Raw genomic sequence first — 14,093 nt, 5'->3', positions numbered from 1 at the left:
AACAAACTCAGAAAAACCTTTGCTTTGCCCATGGGGGAACTGTTATGTTAAAACAGGAAGGGTTCTGCTCCAAATGGAGTTGGAAGCACACTATTGTCTGAAATATCATTGAATGCATTCTTGTATTCTAATAGTGTGACAAACCAAATGAGTCTCCAGTGTTTTGGATGAATGACTTCACTCCCACAACTTCTGTTATGACATATGACATTGCCATAAACACACAATACCAACACATTCTGACCAGTCACCATCAAATTGTCAGTTGGTTTATGAAACTTTCCACATGTATAAAAATGTAGTCACAAAATGATCACAGAGGCAGCAGTTGTCAACAAGCACATTGCAACACATTTCCACTTCCTGTAAAGACAGGAAGTGGAAGACAAAGTAAGAGCACTCCCTTGTTTCTGAAATGGATGGAGTCAATAATGGATCTTATCAACTCAACATTAATACAGTCAAAACTAATTTAAGTTCAAATAAAGCTTAAACTTCTAACCAAAACGTTCCATTATTTGTGTGAGCGAAAGATCAACAAGGGTCATAAAAAATGTAAAAAAAGAAACTTGACTAGTCCCTTCACTTGGACTGCAGTACTGGGTTGAGAGGTTTATATTGTGATTTTAAACGATGATTTTTCACTCGATTGAAGTTGTTTACTTTCTGTAACTGTTGTGATTTCAAGCTATAGCCACCTTTCAAGCCTACAGCTTTTCAACAAAACGTTTCCCTTCATAATCTTGTTATTGAGACACCTGTGTGTGGTGAATGGATCTGGATTGTGTGTTGACCACTATTTGGCAGCATTTCTGGACAACCAGCCCCATGTTTCTGATGGTTACTGCTGCAGCTCTTTTCCCGGTTGTTGGAGCAGAAAATGTCCTTTAGTTTACAGGGTCACACTTCACACACAGTAACCATGACGGTAACCTATTTTAATGAAGCGAGCCAGGTCTATTCTCTAAAGCTTTTAATACCTTACAGTCCACTCCAACAGACAGGGATTAAAGAGACAGGGATGCTCTTTTGCAGACAGCTCAGATACAAAACTAGATTTGTATAATTACAGCTATTGGGGGAATTAAACACGTTATTATCCGACTTGAATGTCATGTCTATCCTTTGTGTTTTATTTTTATTCATTTGGCAATTTGTCTGCCTGTATTTGTTATTTTTTTCATTATTGCTTGAATGCGATTTCTAATGTCTAATCTTGATGTATTTCATGCCCCTGTGAAGCATTTTGAATTGCTTTGTGTCTGAACTGTGAAATAAACTTGCCCTGCCGTTGTCTGATGACTCGACGACCCAATTTGAGTCTCTTTACTTCCATTATTAAAATCTCTCTACAACTTCAGAGGATGACTGTGCTGTAGCAGATTGTCTAAACTGCTCTCTCAGCACCCTGGGGGGTGTGTGTGTGTGTGGGGGGGGGGGGGTATGTTTACGGCTTGTGGAGCGATTTCTGACTGGCACTATAACAAACTCTCATTTCCATTCTGTGTCATCCAGGGTTAGGAGATGAAAAGGGTTTTTTAGTTGCCAATGCCAACAGACCTTAGGATGATTTTTGGCTGCGTCCATCTGTCCAGTTTAGGGAGGAGTCCGGGTGGGGACGTTGGAAGAGGTCGTAATGACTCAGCCGCCCAGACGTGGCACAGCACATTTCCTAATAGCTACAATATGTTAAAACCTTCTTAAGTTTTTCTCCCGGCCGCAAGTCTTCAAATCCACCGTGACCTACATTTCTCCTCCATGCTCTGGATTCAGGAGGAGTGCTTTAAGCCTCAGTGCAGGGAGAGCTGAAATAGCAGCTCTTTCTTCACACACACACATACACACAGCGCCTGATGCAAGAGGCAATCTAGCCTGCAGGACCTCTATACAGCAATTAACCAACACTACAAGACTAGAAAGATGTGTTCAAGGGTGAGTATACAAACCAGGAAATGAGAGAATGTAAGATTGTAATCATAATCAGGCTAATCGGGAATATGTGACTTGAAGTGACTTGAAGAGGATGTCCGGTGCACTAATTTACAGTCCTATTGATTGTCTGATTTACTGTGAAATGCCTCAAAGAGGGCGCTGCATCTTTCCATCCATTCCCAAATCCTAAATCTGTCACAATGGCTGAAAGGCTTGTCTTGCCCATTGTATGCCCCACAAAATGAGATGATTTTTGAGGATGATTTTTTAAATAAAAATCTGGGATACCAAAAAAGATTTGTTTCTCAACAAAATTTTAACTTAAAGTTGGAGTCAGCAATTCTGGCAAAATGTGAACAACATTAATAATCTACAAACTGGCCACAACCTAGTCACCAGATGCTTTTTACCATAACCGCTGCCAAACTGCAAAGTAATGGAAACAAGGGTTGCTTTGGAAATCAGTGACTAAGTCAACACACACACACACACAAATAAAGAACACAGCCAAAGTGGCAAAATGACTGTGTCGAAAAACAATAATTGACTAAGTGTTGAATTCACATTTGCAATGGCAAGAATCTATGCGAGAATGAAGGAACAAATCAAAGTGTCAGTGAATAAATCAAAACATGGCACTGCGAGTCTCTGCGATGAATATTAAAGCCAACTAAGGCCTCGAGTGCAGAATGTAAATGTAAAAGATATCAGAATCGATGGTTATATAGCAATCACATCACTATGAGGCATTTAATCCAGGAAAAATATCCTGTGTTGAATGTGTGTTAAATAGAAGAATAGTTCTCAAACATGTATTATTAAATACTTCCTTTTATAAGTGTTGTTACTTAGAGGTGCTACGAGGAACTCTCAAATATATTTCTGAAAGAAAAATATTGAAAATGTTTCCCCTGATGGTCATAAATGACATGTAACAGCAAACGAGACCATCAGTGCAAATAATGTTATTTTTATATAATTGTTCTTTATGCCTTTGTCATGGGTACGCTCATCCAGGAACTACAGCTGGCGTAGTAAAAAGACTACCGCTTTTGTCCAAATGGGGTGCAAGAATAAACACAAACTGAAAGTTCCTATAGGCGCACCTTTAATTTGTATCCATAGGTACATTTGTTTTTCAGTTTAAAAGTGCATGGGTTCTATAGTACATACAGTTACATAGAGAAGTAAAATGTCACTGCACTTAAAAAGACACATCGGAACATTTGATTCAGGGCGGATGATTCAAAGACAGATGAGGCAGTCATCACACACAGCTCTAGAAATGTCACTTTTCATTTTTTGCCGGTGCTAAGCCTCGACTGTTACCTCCATATAATCTCATCTGCATCTGGCACAAGGTTGTTGTTGTTTTTTTGTAAATCTCTTCCTTTTCAGCCCGTTAACCTCATTTGCCTGCACTGCACTGTCACCAAAAAATGAAACATGGGATGTCACTGAAAACATTGCCATCTAAAAAGACATACAACCCTGATGAGAGCTGATGGAGTCAATCAAAACAGTAAAGAAACGTTTCGTAAGTAATATAAACAATATGCTGAAAAATGACTACACGCTCCGTAAAGCTAAAGAAATATGCCGTAAGCAACACATTTCATGATACAAATAAGATTTTTTAAAACTTTATTTAAAAGTTGCTCCGAGGTACTTTCAGTTTGTGTGAATTTTTGCACCCCCTTTGGACAAAAGCGGTAGTGTTTTTACTAAGCCAGCTGTTTTTCCTGGGTGAGCATACCCATGACAAAGGCATTTAGAAAAACTATATAAAAATATCATTCTTTGCACTGGTGGTCTCGTTTGATGTTACATGTAATTTGTGATCATCAGAGGAGAAATGGAACTGTTTCAAAAATATTATATAATTCTTTGAACGCTTTTGACACAGTTGCAGAATACAAAAGAATAAGTAGAACATTTTATTCATCACTAGTCCTTGTAATTAAAACTATTGAGTCATGACATTTGACTGAGACATTCTGCTGATAAATGAAACTCACTGTTAAAATGTCCTATTAAAAAATCTTCTCTTATCATGTATTAAAGTTCAACTGTATGGCATTTAGTCAGCTCTCCGTCCCCCTGAGGTCTGTTATGATCAAAAGACCCACCTGCCCACCTTATGCCCCCAGACTGAACATTAACAACGACCCAGGTTCATTTAGCTCTGGTGCAATCAGAGCTGCCATTTTCTTACAAGAAGAGAACGTGCTGCTGAATTGAAAAAAATAAATGCTTTTTCCCGCCTCCATATCTCAAGCGGGACGTGTGCTTGTCCCATTTTTTCAAATTAGCACAAATTTAATTTGGAGAGCATATGCTCAAGATCTATGCAGTATACTGCACTGTAATACAGTTTTAGCTCCTGAACCCAAAGGTATTTACCTCCTCAAACATAAAAGCGATCTTTGATTTTTTTCAGCAATTTCCCTAACATTTATTAAGATCTTCTTTCTATGTTTCTGTGCTTTTTCTCAGAAGCTGCTTGAATGCTACTGAATACATGAATATGACTTTTGACACCACAGACTTGAGTTAAACAAGGCTATTATACTTTAATCTGCTGTTTATGTCTACACTTTATCAGCTGAATAATATCCGTCGGACTGCTGCAGGACATGACTAATGACTGGAATCCTTGTCATAGCCTTGTCCCTTTTGGCAGCAAAAGAACATCAGCTAAATTGTAAACAAATTCATATCGTGCATGTCAGGTTTGACGGTATAATTGAGGCTACTGTGGAGACAAAACAGACTCATTCTTCAGAAAGACATTGGGTTTAAAAACTAAACCGATATTATCAACACTGGATCCTTAAAAACCATCATTGTCTCTGGGGAAATAACAGTGGGACACTAAAAGCAGGCGGTCAGGCACTGGGGCATGAGAAGAGTCAGCTGGAGGCAAAATCGATCGGCCTGCAGAGTCACAAAGCATCTCAAATGTGTGTGTGTGTGTGTGTGTGTGTGTGTGTGTGTGTGTGTGTGTGTGTGTGTGTGTGTGTGTGTGTGTGTGAGCGTGTGTGTGTGTGTGTGTGTGTGTTTGTCCTTTCCGTCCTGCCCTGTCTGTCCTCCAGGACGCGCTGCATCAGCACCATAGAGGAGGCTGGATGTCTTACATAAGGCTCTGACTTTAAATTCAAAGAACACAGCAGAGAGGAACACTCAACAAAGAACAAAGATGACAATGTAAAAATGAACTTTATAGCTTTGTTTGGCTGCCGATGTGTATCTGTTTGTTTGTTTTTGCATTCATTTTACGCTGCCTTTAATGTTGTGTCAATTGGTCTGACTCAGATAGCAACAATAGCCTATACTCAGCTTCTAAAAAGGCAAATTGGCAGGGACTCCTGCATGCCAAGTGGGTGTGATGGAGACAGTTCAATATTTTTTCATGATATGATTTATTTGTTTACCTGGCGCAAAAGCAAAAGAAAAACAACAGTATCGATATCAGCTTACAAATTTGCAATCGGTGCATCCATCCGTAGTTGAAATAACTTTATTGACCCTTTAACTTTAGTTCAAATACTTCTGTTTTTAACCGTATATCTAGAAAACTAGTGACATACTTCTGTTCAATGCACCACCATGGAGAAAACACTTAACATTACACCGGCTGCTTCACATCAGCATTCAGCTCAAGGCACCACTAAGTACATCACAGCGTCACAGCTTGGTTGGCCATAGCCTCTTGTTTTAATCTCCCAAACATTGGTTCAGAACAGTCACGGAGGGCAGGACAACACGAACCAGAGCAGTTTGAACATCAAACAATGGGAGGCTTTTTACTGCCTCTCTCCTTCATCCTACTCTAAATTCCCCGCAGTGTGAGCATCCCGATGCAGCCAGCTGAACAAGGGAGCAAGTGTCTGTCTCTGCTGCTCAAAGCGACATCTCAGCACTCTCGCCCTCCGACAGGCCCAAATATGACATCCTACTGCACACAGCTGCCACTCGAGGGGCTCGTTCAATCCAGGCTCTGTCTCCGAGACCCCCCCCCATCTCTCACGGCACTCTAGCCCTCGCGCCTGTGGGCTGATGTGCAGAAATGCGACTGATGCCCACTTCAGAAATACCAACATGAAAACACACACACACACACACACACACACACACACACACAGAGGTTTATTGCGCTACAGGCTCTGTAGAAATGGAGTCAGCGATTCTGGAGAATGCCTGTGAGCGCTGAAAAAAAAGGTTTACAGAGCCTATGCTGTGTATTAACTATTGACACTGGATTTTTTTTCTTCAGCACGCACACACAGTACGGAAAGGTAGTAGTGGATCGTGAGGAGGTATTCACTGATCTTCTTGACAAAAGGGGATTTTGACAATCAGTGTTCTCCAGATTTTGCTGACTGCACCTTTAAAGGCTTATTGAGCTATAGGCTCTTAAAAAGAGCAGAGAAGCTAAGGTGGAAATATCACAGAAACGCAGGATTGATTTTTGTGCCGCTCTTAAGAGGACACGTCCATCTTAAAGAGTAAACGAGCAATTACTGGAACATTCAACTCATTCAAATGCCTCTCACAACTACAGGTGGCAAAAGGTTTTTCGCATTAACACTCAGGATGACAGACAGGCACTTAGGCAGACGGTAGAAGATAGCCCTCTGTGAACCCTTATGTACTTTATATCCTCACTAAACATTATAAGGAACTTCTATTCTCTTAGAGAGAAAAGTACATTAAAACATACAGTTAAGAATAATGACAAGCAACTTTTAACAGTTAAATTCATCTCTTGGGCGCTCTATGGCATAGTGGGTAGAGCGTGCACCATATAGGCTCAGTCCTTGTCGCTGTGGTCGCGGGTCCGAATCCTACCTGTGGACCTTTACTGCATGTCATCCCCCTCTCTTTCCCCATTTCAACTCTGTACTCTCTCCTCTCAACTTTCAACAAAAGGTTAAAATACCTTAAAAAATTCAGCTCTCATCCTACTGCACTTGTGTTTACATATTTACTTTTTGAAGCATTATTTACAACAGCTGAAGATGGTACAGTGAGCTTTCTGTACGTCATTAGCATAAAAATACATCTGTTTTGTTAGATTCTGTAGCTGCACACAAAATAATTTGAAAACATAGATCTGATTGCTCTCTTTTTACATTGTTACAATATCCAAAATTGTAACAATGTAGATAGATAGATAGATAGATAGATAGATAGATAGATAGATAGATAGATAGATAGATAGATAGATAGATAGATAGATGGATAGATGGATAGATGGATAGATGGATAGATGGATAGATGGATAGATGGATAGATGGATAGATGGATAGATAGATAGATAGATAGATAGATAGATAGATAGATAGATAGATAGATAGATAGATAGATAGATGTTAAGTGGGCGGTTTCTTCTCTTTAAGAATCTAAGTCCTTCATCTGGATTTGGAGAGAGAGACCGCGGGCAATTATCATTCAACCGTCCTCTACTAAAGGTGATTAAAGCCCCTCCCCATAGCCTACCTATCAAAAGATGATAATTAAGATTCTCAGTTTGAGTGCCATCTGTCCTGAAGGGACTGTAGGAAAACGTGAGATGGTTACCGGGGCAGCACTTTAATAAGCCGCCTAGCCTAATAGCCCTGTGCTTCAGAGACCTACGAGCAGGGTTTACACAGGCATAAAGAAATGACAGGATGAAATGGCCAAATCAGGAGAGGGACACATAGTTATGGTTCAAATCAAAAATACATATATATTAGGCTTACATGGTCCCTAGTGACAGGTTTGAAGACGACAGACCGACACCAATGCATTAGACATAACATGTTTGAATCAAAATTCTCATCTTGGAATTGAAAACAGAAGCTACAGAAGCTACGGTGGCCTTCAAGGACAAGAAGCTATAGTTACTGAAAATGGCATCATCCACCACTGCCTCAAGTCTTTCCACAATATCAGGTGATGAGGTGAAGATGTATTTAGTCATTTATTTTATAGTACTTCTTCTTCGTCTTCCAACACGTGCCCCGCTCCTATGTAGACATAAAAGGTTCATTCTAAAACATGAGGCTGGACCCAGACATAAATTGATGTCTCGTTTGTTTAATCTCTTACAGAATCCGCAGCATATTACCATGAAATTGCTTCTATCTTTTTATGCTTGGGGTCTGTGTATACCTTGGCCTAGAGCAGGGGAGCTAACTGTCTCAAGCTTCAAATTTAATGAGCGGATATGAAAGAGGAATCAATCTCCTCATTCAACTCTTGGCAAGAAAGCCAACGGGGGTATTTCCCAAAATGTGGAACTATTCTTATAACAAAAACAGCACTTACAAAGGCTGCATGCTGCTGGCAAAAAGTGCACACTGACTTAATTACCCAAGATAGATTTTTCTACGTTTTTATTAAATATGTCTCATCAAAAACTTAGCAGTCAGTGTGTTGAGGATGAGGTGCTTTTGTCTGTGAAGAACTTAGTGATTCAGATGTTAGAGTAAATTCAATGTGTGAAAACATTGATAGTGCACAGTAAGCACACATGACAAACTTCAAAGGTTTTGCTGAAATCTGCAGAAACTAGACTCTCCCATGTGTCTTCCTCTACGCTCTAAGTTTTCTTACGATCTTGAGATAGGATAAAATATTAAAAGATGCCCCGTGGAGTTTTTCACTGAATACATGTGTGTCTGTGAGGTCTAACAAACATGTCGAAAACACTTTCAATCCTGTACTGTTTATACTCGTGTTAATGAGCTAACCGTCTTCTTCTCCTCTGGCTTTATTGGCGCACTGCTGCTGCTTCTCAAGGGAATTACCTCCATTTGGAGATTAGCTGAATAGTAAGAAGAATAGTGGAAATAACTTAGTACAGGACAAATGTGTGCCTAAATGCTGAGTCGTGGCCATTTAATGAAACTTCTTCACTACATTTCAGTGGTACAAATGATACTGTTACGTTCCAAATCGCATACCCTTTCTTTTTTCTATTCTACATACTACACCTGACCATAAAATAATCTTGTTAGCATGTAGTACGCATACAATTGGGACATACCTTTACTTAATTATTTCATCATAACAATAATAATATTACGCCCTGATCTTGCTTCTTGCTTTTACATCCGTCGCATCCCGGTTGTTTTCATACGGAGGCGCCGTCGATGTGACGTCACTTCCGGTGTGCACTGGATTGGGGGTCAGAATCGACCAAATAACATTCTGATTTCAACATTAAAAAATCTCGGCCGGATGCAGTAAACATCTGACCACAATAATGGGGGCATCCTAAATGTTTTTTTTACTATACTTAATAGCAGAAAGTATGGACAGTTGCCAGTTTGTTTAGCCGCCTTGGGAATCCGATAACACACAACGAGACATCTGGATAACAAGCCTAGATCCTTTGACGGACAGCGGTCAATACTGAGCTGCAGGGATCTCGATTAGCAGTTTATTTCACACAGGGATTTGAGGCGACTCTAAACACCAACACTTTAGAGAAAGTGGATCTTTATAAAGGGGAGGGGGAGTTGAAATGCCACTGTTTTAGTTAAAGGAACGTGTTGTATCTATCCACGTGTGCACTCTGCTGAATAACATCACAGCTATGTTATTTCAGCTAAAAGCCACGCAATGTAAATCCCCACTGAAGGTATTATTAACTTAAGAGGATAGAGAGGGGCTAAGGAGAGACAGTCATCAGTTTAAAAAGATGAACAAATACACATAAACTCCAATATTAATTACAGCTCCTTCCTCACAGAATGAGTCAGGTAGAGTTTAAACCAAATAGTCAGAAAAAAATTTCTGTAATAAAATCACAGGAAAAAAAAGTTAATTTACTTTGACCTCAAAACAAAATTAAATCCAGGGTTGATCAGTTTTCAAATGTCAATATTATGTCATAAAGATAAAATTACATTAATGGGAACACTCACGAAAACAACAAAACAGTTCTACTTCTTCTCCTTTTTTGACATCTACCGTTTATACTGCGGAAGAAGAAGAACGTCTCATGTCAGATGTAGCTGCATTGGTGACAGGAGTAACTGACCCCAAACCACAGATTAATTGAAAGCGACAATGTTTTGATCCTGTTTGGATCTTTCTCGGGTCAAAACGTTCGTCTAAATATGGATCCCAGTTGATGTTTTCACTGCTGATCAAAGATTTCCTCTCACATCTGCTTTTTAATGAGTGTGCACCGAACCGAAAATCCCGCAATAAAGTAAACGTCTCATTTGTGGCGATGTTACCAGAGTCCCATATTAAATGTGCAGCTTTTGCCATGACATGATGTAATATCCTCGATTTTATTCATGTGTAGTATACTTTTAGTTAAAGGCAAGCAAAACCAGAATGACGTAGACTATATTCTGTACCCACAAGAAATGAGCTATAGGCTGATTACTTTTCCTTAATGATTCCATCTCTTGGTAGTTTCTTGATTGTTTTGTCAGTAAAACATGAAACAAGTCTAAAAAAATGGCCATTACAAGTTCACAGAGCCCAATGGGTGTCTTCAAATGACTTGTTTCGTCTCACAAATAGGATAAAAAATACTCCGTTTTTTATCAGAAAATTGGTTGAAATTAATTCCAATCAACAGCAACTATATGGATAATAGATTAATCATTTTAGCCATTGAATAGGCAAATAGAAACAAACTTTGAACAATTCCAGACTCCTCATTTTCCAACTCCCAGAGCTCTGGTGAGACTATGATGGGCATTTTCCATTGGTTTCTGACATCTTGAAAGAGTAAATAATCAGCAGATTAATCGAAAAAAAGTGAAAACCATCCTTAGTAGGAGCCCTATACCATGTGAAATCATAACAGCTTGTGATCTCTGAAAATCCTTCTCCATGATGCAGATGAGGGCCGAGGGAGAGCTACTGGATGGACCTGAAGTCTATAGGATTATTTTCTATCCAATAACAGAAATCTAACCTGTGCAACAAATCAGGCATTTGGCTTTGAGCGTGAACCCAACTCAGGGTCACAGAGAGAAGCCTCATGGTCCCAATGCATGGTGCAGCCTGGCACAATGCTCTGACATAAAGCTGGTTATCTCTTTGACAGCAGAGCGGATGACAGTGAGCATCAACACAAACAAACTACATCTGCAGAATAAATTAAGACGAGACACTGCAGGCAAATTTCATTGTTTGTTTTTCTCAAGCACTGGTCAATTTTTGAGATGTTGGGTTATTTTGCATGTCTTCTTTCATACCAGTATATAAATTAAGTCCAAAATATACATTTACGTGTTTATTTGACCAAACCTTGTCTGTTTGCTTCTGTATTTTCCTCCTACACAACCATCTTTAATGGCATCCTCTGAACGAAAAATGCAAATTTAGTTAAAGTAAGAAATCAACTGGCAAAGTTTCATTGTGACATCTAGGCTATAAGTAAAACAAATGTTACCCTATTCACCTGCAGTGTCTCGCCTTTAAACCTGCACCGTGGCTGGAGCTTGAGTATTTGTTTATGAGTTGTAGGATATTTGTTTGTATTTGTGGCCGCCTGCCAAACACTCCTCATCAGCCAGAAGCTTTAAGAGCACATTAGCCACATTTTAATTTGCCACTACATCAAATAAAACCAATGCAGATGGCTGGTTGAGTAGCTATTACACCACTGCAGACTAGAGCCGGCTGCATGGGCACCACCTTGGCATGGTGGTGCATCTCTAGCTGGTAATGTTAAAGCTGTACTATGTAAGATTTTAAATTTAAATTTTTATATATATATATATATTTTCCAATGGCATTTTGTCCATAATAACCATTACACTTACATTTGACTGTGCATAGACTAGATTTCTTCTCTAATAATATTTTGAGTCGCTTTACTGTCTGCCCCATACATTCACACCAAAATGCAGGCAGGCACTCAGGAAGTAACGTGAAATCGGAAATGTAACCTATTAGCCTACTGAAGACAAAAAAATATATATCTAGTTGATAATTATTTTGGAAATGGCATAGCATTCATTATAAAGAGACCACAGATGCACAGTGCAGCTTTAATATAATGACAGCATGCACGCCTGGCGCAGAGGGCACGCCGCTTTAAAGTTTAAAAGGACGCTGTCATGCTCATGCCTTACCTTGGGATGCAGTTAGGCGAGGATCCATCTATCTCCCATGTTGCAAACAGGTTCATAGGCACCGGTCTGTTGAGAGCCCCGCTCCCTGCGAAGCTCAACCGGCCGCTTCTCTCCGCCATGGTCCCTGCTGCGGGTGGGACTGTCCCGACAACGAGCTGTGTAGTCCGGGGAAGGTTGTAAACAGCAGACCGCCCTGTGTGGGTCTTCTGCTAATGTGTGCGCCGTACGTCCGTGAAGTGGAAAAACAAACGTGTCACGCTCACGTTAGTGCGATGTGAGGATGTGAGGAGAGCGAGCTCATGTTGATGTTAAGCGGTGCAGGTCGGGGTAGTGTGGGCCGTGCAGTGCTGTGCTGTGCCGCGGAGGAACTGCAGTGGGAGAAGCGCAGGACGAGTGAACCCACCGACCGACGGCTGGGCTTGTTGTGCCTACCATTGCTCCGGTGGTATGGAGGGTGATTAGTGCCACACAGAGGGCAGAGGCAGGAATGCACAGTACTTTATCGCAGTGTATTACATTTAGGGTTTACAAATGTTTGTTTGATTTAGATGTAGGCTAGCTTTGCTTAAGTGGTTTCCAAATCTTCATGTGACAATCTTATAATTTAAACATTTTAATTTTTTTTTTGTATTTTTTTGCTGCTGCTGCTTTTGGACATATGGATAGAAACTATAGGCTATGGTTGCTGTATGGATAAAAAAAGTGTTAAGCATCAAATAAATTCATATTTTAAAAATGTTAACCCAAATTATGACCCAAAACTATTTTCCCAGCTCGACCAAGAAAAACAAGCATCAGAGGTGCAAATGTGTCAGAAAATATCCGGTTAGGCCTATAACAATATTTTCTCATTATATTTTCAACGACACTTCTAACTTTGTCACAGGCATTAATCACCCTACATTCTCCAGTGATTAAACGCGTCTCCACGCTGCAGTTTTGTCGACTGTGCGTTAGCAGGTGCAGCCAGTGCAGGTGTGGGCGGATCAGGTGGACCCTTTTGATTTAGTATCGGCACAACATCCATAAACACAGGAGCCCTTTAAATGTCACAGTGGAGCTTGTAAACAGATAACATTCTCAGAAAAAGGAAGTGTAGGACGAGTATCACTTTCTCCACTAACACTTGCCCTATCCATCATGCACAGCCAATAACACAATACATTTTGTAGTAATGACTAAATTCATATTATATTATCTCGATCCTAGTATTGGTCTTTGTATTACTTTTGCACAGTCATGAATTCTCCATGATGTCCTTGTTTTAGTGACATGACATTATAATCTTACTATAAGCAGGTGCTGCCCCCATGTGGTTGGAGCAGAACATGTTAGCAGCACTGAATGACTGGCAAATGTAGATAATTAAATGAATTTTTTTCAGACAAGCTTGCGAAAACATGCATGTTTAACTAACTCTTGCTTTTGGGAAGAGAAACCTTCACTGTTATATTATACGATGGATAGTTTATAATTGTTTTATCTTATAAATGTGGCATAAAAAAAGACTGATGATCAGATGAATGATTTATTAGGAAACATTTTCTTAAAAATGATTCTTGCTTTCCAAAATGTGAAATAGTCCCTCCAGATAAGATAGCACCAGGATCACGCATCACTATGTGGATCTTTGACCAGTGCAGGATATTAAAACCTTTATCATGTGAACACAAAGTACAATAAGGCACTGTTCTCTTCATATCCGGCCCTGTCTTATGTCTTTTCAGCACCTTGTGTGAGTTTTGATGCCCATTAGATGTTATTTTATAGCCATCAAGTTTGTAAAAAAACTGCTGGATTTTTAGATGAGCTTTTATTACTTTTTAGTCATTTGTCATTGATCTAATATTTATACTTCAGGCTTTGAATTGAATAAACAATTAAATGACATGTTGTCTTATGAGAAGTTAACTACAGTAAAACATATTTCAAAAGATCAAATACAATCCCTTTGATGAGCATTTTCCAAGCAGTGGTATTAGTAGGCCTACTGTATAGAAAATAAATGTTCACACTTTCAGGTGAGCTGTAATCCTTTAGAAAGAATGAATTATGGCAGACAAG

The 14,093-nt window shown here is 39.6% G+C and overlaps 1 protein-coding gene across 2 annotated transcripts in view; it reads right to left on the bottom strand.

Annotated features, from left to right (window-relative positions):
- The window catches only part of pacs2 (phosphofurin acidic cluster sorting protein 2), a 58,265-nt gene extending 45,934 nt beyond the window's left edge, over nt 1-12,331 (bottom strand). For both annotated transcript variants that reach the window (XM_080043033.1, XM_080043034.1), the window contains exon 1: nt 12,030-12,331. In XM_080043033.1, the coding sequence (XP_079899159.1) occupies nt 12,030-12,148 (119 nt within the window). In that variant the 5' untranslated portion in view covers nt 12,149-12,331. The remainder of the gene's footprint in view (nt 1-12,029) is intronic.
- Nucleotides 12,332-14,093: the final 1,762 nt, after the last annotated feature.

This window comes from Ammodytes marinus (assembly GCF_949987685.1).
Source record: "Ammodytes marinus genome assembly, chromosome: 15".
NCBI classification, from domain to species: domain Eukaryota; kingdom Metazoa; phylum Chordata; class Actinopteri; order Uranoscopiformes; family Ammodytidae; genus Ammodytes; species Ammodytes marinus.
The sequence above is the reverse complement of the archived record's forward strand: the minus strand, read 5'-3'. Positions and strand labels throughout refer to the sequence as shown.